This window comes from Achroia grisella, unplaced genomic scaffold, assembly GCF_030625045.1.
Source record: "Achroia grisella isolate CSIRO2021 unplaced genomic scaffold, CSIRO_AGI_Agris_v1 utg1174, whole genome shotgun sequence".
Classification (NCBI taxonomy): domain Eukaryota; kingdom Metazoa; phylum Arthropoda; class Insecta; order Lepidoptera; family Pyralidae; genus Achroia; species Achroia grisella.
This window is the reverse complement of record NW_026712590.1, coordinates 2482301-2488094: the sequence shown is the minus strand read 5'-3', so window position 1 is coordinate 2488094 and position 5794 is coordinate 2482301. Positions and strand designations below refer to the sequence as shown.

Genomic DNA, 5794 nt, shown 5'->3' with positions numbered 1-5794 from the left:
TTATTAAATATTTTTTATAAAACAATTTAGTTTGGTCTGTAATGCGTCTTTAACTTAATACCTAGACTGATAAACTGTTCTATATATAAACATATTGTTATATAATTATGTGGTGTATATACATAATAAACCGTGATGTAATTACTTAATTATAATTAGGCGGGGAATGGTTGATTACTAACTCCATTGGTGGCGATGTACAAATGCAGGGTGACTTCCACGATGTTACCCCATGCAACTTGTTGACGTCATGACTTTATGCTCATCTTTCACTGGTGTACAACCAGCATACGAACGGTAGCGAAGAAATTTAAATTATAATGTAAAAAATATTGTAAGAGGGACCATTTCGTCTAAACTAAAACTCGCCCTAAAAAAACTTGTCTCAAATAAGAATAACTTAATTATATGCAAATATGCACAGTTCTAGATGCTGTTATAACTCTATGACTAATTCTAAGACTAGAACGCAACGGTAAATAAATATTTGTCATAATGACAAATTTTTACCCGTACATTCTAATGTATTACTTAATTATATCTATATACTATATTTTACTTAAGTAAATACTCAAATAACATATTTTTCTTTTCTTTTCAGATTGGCAATAACGATGTGGTTGCGAGCAGATTCTTACAACTGCAACCGTCATAGAAGAAAGACAAATAAACATACCGTCAAGGGAAATTTCCTAAGGATGGTTCACATCTTACATCAAAAGTATTAGAAAATAAATTTCATGCGTCCTAAAAAGATAATGAATTTAAATTAAAACATATTTTAAAATTACGTTCTATCTTTAATCGAGATAATGTAAACGAATTAATATCAGTTATTCTCGACGTCAAAATAAGTTCAAAACTCTAATTCATTAATTAAGTCTTATAATTAAAAAAAAAATATAACCGTTTGTGTACAACTCCTTTGCACAAAATTAATATTATGCACCACAATTAAAAAATAAAATTGACAAAATATAGAGATTCACTAAAAACTTTAATTACTTAAGCGTCCAGGAAAGGCAATACAAAAAATATTTAGAATTAGGTTCAGTTTATAAACATCTGTTCCAGATTTTATTGCAACGTTTACAAAAAGTATGCGTGGTGATGTTTGCGTGGACGGTGATTCATACGTGTGTATAGTGTGCAGAGTGGCGGCTCTGTACCACTATACAGCTATGTACGAAGGAACGAATCGGTTTTGTATCGTTGTAATACATCTGAAATTGATATTTAAAAATATAGTTTGTAAATGCGTCGCAAAATTAGAATTATTTATTTATAAAAACTAAAGCCTACAAAGCAATTTTAACCATACATATGTTTTGTTATTTTCTTTTAAATGACGAAATTAGCTAGTAAAACAAAAACATAGCATTAGCTGATATAGCTGGTAAAATAAATGTGACATTTCCTAACAAATGTTTAATTTGGATTCGTTTCTAATTTTCGAGCTTAATTTGAAAGTAACAGAACATTATACGAGTAACGCACAGAAAGTTATTTTGATAAGTATGTTATTATTCCTTTATAGGAGGTTATGTTACGATATGCTATAATAACTATAATTATGAATAACTATTGAATAACAAACAAATAATTAATAATCTGTCTTATAATAAGTCTAAAAATGCGTAGTCAATTTTGACTACACATTTTTCTTTAAAAATACAACGAATAAATTGTAAACATTATACTTAATTTTAGCATTATTCATTTCCATCAACAGACACGAGACGCCACAGTCACTTCAAGGGTCTGAAAGTCATCAATTTCCGGTTCAGCAACAAAGTTCTCCAGAATGAGGTGGACGAGGCGGTCCTCAACATCCACCTGCAGGAGTTGGAGCCTCGGCAGAACACGACGAGCGACCCTGATGAATACTTCACCGTGACGTTTCAAGTCAACAGAGTGACACGGAACAGTCAAGGGAACAAGGCGTCAGTGCCGTATACTGATAATTCGGTGAAGATGTCCAGAAGAGACCTGAAGGTTGGCAAGTGGTTGAAGATCAACGTGACGAATATGGTCGCGGAATTCTTTAGATTGCCGAGGGAGAACCTAGCTATAGTTGTGAGAGTACAAGACTCAAAGAATAGGATGAGTTTGGTTGTACCACATCCTACTTCAGAATTAAATAATGATTTGGTGAGTACATTTTTGATATATCTAAGAATCTCGCTCTTTTTTTCGAACTATTGCAATGGCACTTCAAACCCACGAAAGGACTTTTAGAGGCTATAATGGGACCACTATTAATTGTCATCTGTTCGTTTGTAACAGGAAGGTGAAAGATGAAACAGGTTGTGTTTATGTGAATATTTATATTGTAGGAATATTTACAAACGATATATAATACAAGAAAAAGATTCGGTCCCGAATGACAAGGTTTTCATATTTCTTGTTCGCATCGTAACTAGGCAATGGTGTAGTCGTGCAATATTAGTAAATTCGCCGCTAACTTATAGAGTGACAGAAGGCTAAGTCCTGCCTGATGGATACAACTTTAATGCAAGGACATCGCTAGGGAGGGTGAACTCCGGTACCAAACCCTATTTGAGAAATTATTTGGCCGAGTCAAAGACACATAATTCCAGATAAATACTTCCACTACGCCAGATATTTACTTCCACTCATAAAAATCTCAATACTTTCATTCATAAAAATAATAAAAAAATTACTCACATTTAATAAAAATATAATATGACATATTTCTCTGAAAAATAGAACCTCCTCTTTATGATGTCACGGATGCCACAAAATATTATGTGACATTTATCCTATATTTATGCTCTACTTATCGACACCCTTTATGCATAGCCGTTCCCGAGAACTAAAATGTTTTAAACATTGGACACCTCGATAATTTTTTAGAGTTGACAAGTTATGTGGTTATGATAGTCAGTCGCAGTTGACTGTTAAAGGTAGACGCTCCAATCTCCCCTCTTATCTCCCCTGCTGTTAGGTACATACGAACGGACCTTGAACTTAATTTGGTTATATTGTTATTGTTGATCGATGCTTAACAATGTGCTCTAGTTTATCTCTATTTATAATTTTAAATCATGTTTTCCCCCGACCATGAATAAATAACAATCATTGTATGTTTTGCAAGTAATCTGTTTTTATTCAGTGTACAATTTTATAGTTAAGTCTATTCTAGATTTAAAGTAGTTTCAAAAAAAATATTACAAACCGTCTGTGATTTTGTATTTGTTATTTTTTCGACTTTTTAATGATTACTTTTTCGTTTTATTATTCAACGGATTTCGATGTGGTGTTCATTATTAGTTAGAGAATTTCATTGAAACACTATTTTCTACACTAACGTAGCCTCACGGTTTCATATAGTCTAAAATTTAAAGAGATCATGCCCTAAGTTTTCTGCTTACCGCATCACATCTGATCGCCCACCAGCGCTTATTACTTCGTTCTCGTTTACAATTCGGCTCCTAAATATTGTAGAGTTCTTTTACAAAGTCAATACCTATATTTAGTTTTGGGCAATAAAATTTAAAAGTGAATTAGCTAATATGATTCGTAGTTTTAGAGATTAACGCAATTTAAACAAACAAACGCTTTAGCTTTATATATTAATATATAGATTGTTTAATTCATTGAACTTAAATGTATAGCAACTGATAGTTATAATTTTCTATCAGGTGGGCAGCCAGTTTGATTATCATTTTAGTCATATAAAAAAATTCTTGGACCATCAGTATAAGATAGATCGCATTTGTCAACGCAATTAGGAGACATAGGTCATTCTGTCAATGAACTGAAAGATAATTTTTTAAATGGTAACCTATATCCGTAATGGCACAATAAAATTTAATGATTACATATATAAAAAATGTAAGATAATTAAATATGTTCAGAGAACAGATTATTAATATTATTTTAAAATTCATACATGGGATCGAACTGAAAATAGATCTTACAAAGCAAGCTCTTCGACGGCACGAACGAAATTTATATGAAATCTACCGCAGTCGAAAGATTTTTTACGTCTCTAAACAAAACCATCTACTATGTCAGCTGCTTTGTAAGGTACGTTTCAATTTGATGGTGAGATTTTGCAGTAAAATTACAGGATTTGAAGGATCTCTTAGTCCTTCGTGAATACACACCACAATTGTCACACGACGTGATGTCCGTGATGCTATTCATAAATGATGCCACTTACCATCACGTTGGCCAAAAGCTTCTATTCCGGTTACATAAAGAAAATTATCAACCATTTTGTCTGTTACAGATACCATATATAGAAGTAAGTCTAAGAGACAATTCACATAAACGTACAAGACGGACGATTGGCATGGATTGCACGGAGAACACCAAGGAAGTACGCTGCTGTCGGTATCCCCTCGTCGTTAACTTCGAAGAGTTCGGCTGGGATTGGATCATAGCCCCCAAACTGTACGACGCGAACTACTGCAGTGGGGAGTGTCCTTTCAGCTTCCTTCAGAAGTTCCCCCACACACATATAGTTCATTTAGCAGCGCCACAAGGCAGTGGGGGACCCTGTTGTGCGCCAAGAAGAATGAGCAGTATCACAATGCTGTACTTCAACCATGACTTGGAAATCATATATGGGTCGATTCCCGGTATGGTAGTGGAAAGCTGCGGGTGTTCATAGCAACATCCGTTTAAGATAGATCGGCTACGAGTGTTTAAAAACTTAATGTAGAAGTATAAATATGTAAAATGTTACATACATACATATATCAATAGTAAATGTTTAAACTAGATTCAGAATTTTTTGAATTCTCTACTTATAAAGCGGCAACGATGCAATATCTGCATCGCTTTGTTCGCTCTGTTAAATTTCCCGAGTAGTCTTTTTTTGCAACTAATGAAATACATTGCTATTTTATAGATTTCATCTAATAAATTACAACTGAAAAAGTCTCAAATCAATCAACTTCGAATTTTTGTGACCAATTGAGCATTCTGAAACTAGTGGCGAATTCTCAACAAAAAATATAATTAACTATGGAATATACGTAAAATATTTTGGTATTATTTTTAATTTAAAAATATGTAATTTCATTTCAACTTTTACAATATTATTGTTACAATTTATACAAGTAGAATATGTAATTATAGTATCTGTCAAATAGGTTTTTTGTGGAAATTTGTCAAAAAGTTGAAATCTCTTATTAGGATGTGTAAATCTAATGTTTATCCTCGTAGCCCCTTAGTTTAGTGTATCGCTATGTTGTGATATATTCGGTTGGAGACTGCGGACCCTTTGTGTTGTGTGCTGTGAGTGTGACCATAGATTATTGATATACATATACTAAGAAGTGTGACTATGTAAATTTATTTACATTAATACAATTATACGTACCTACATCTATTAGTATAAATTCAATTTAACATAAGACGTCCAGTTCACAGCTGTAAACTTGGTAAACACCTGCTTATTTTTGTCATTTAAAGTCTTTGTACTCCTATGTAGAGTACAGTAGAATCATTATCATTCTGTGTGAATCCGATTCAAATCGAGATTTCTATTATTTTCTCCATAAAACTGTTTGTAGACATGAATCATGAATACATTTAGAATTCTTACGTAGCAACTTATCGTTCCGTTTATTTTCAAGTTCTAAAATAACTCGATATCGGAACGGTTAATAGAATACTTATTATTTTTTTAAATCAATAATCTTTAATATTTATATCATGTAACCTTATGAACCTTTTATGGATGGAATAGATAACAAAGTATAAAAGTTCAAAGTGATAATGCATTATCGTAATTATTTATAATATGCAGAAATGTGAC

The 5794-nt window shown here is 32.4% G+C and overlaps 1 protein-coding gene across 1 annotated transcript; it reads left to right on the top strand.

The window, feature by feature from the left end:
- Positions 1–1100: 1100 nt before the first annotated feature.
- Positions 1101–4742, top strand: LOC131851664 (growth/differentiation factor 8-like). Its single transcript, XM_059202187.1, has 3 exons — positions 1101–1136; positions 1711–2151; positions 4259–4742. Exons 1-3 carry the CDS (start codon positions 1101–1103, stop codon positions 4640–4642), a joined length of 861 nt encoding a protein of 286 aa, XP_059058170.1. The 3' UTR covers positions 4643–4742.
- The last annotated feature ends 1052 nt before the right edge of the window (positions 4743–5794 follow it).

Excerpts from the sequence above, each read along its gene's own strand:
- LOC131851664 (XM_059202187.1), top strand. The coding sequence starts at position 1,101 with ATGCGTGGTGATGTTTGCGTGGACGGTGATTCATAC. Across the intron at positions 1,137-1,710 it reads GCGTGGACGGTGATTCATAC|CATTATTCATTTCCATCAAC; the intron begins GTGTGTATAGTG and ends ACTTAATTTTAG. Across the intron at positions 2,152-4,258 it reads CAGAATTAAATAATGATTTG|ATACCATATATAGAAGTAAG; the intron begins GTGAGTACATTT and ends TGTCTGTTACAG.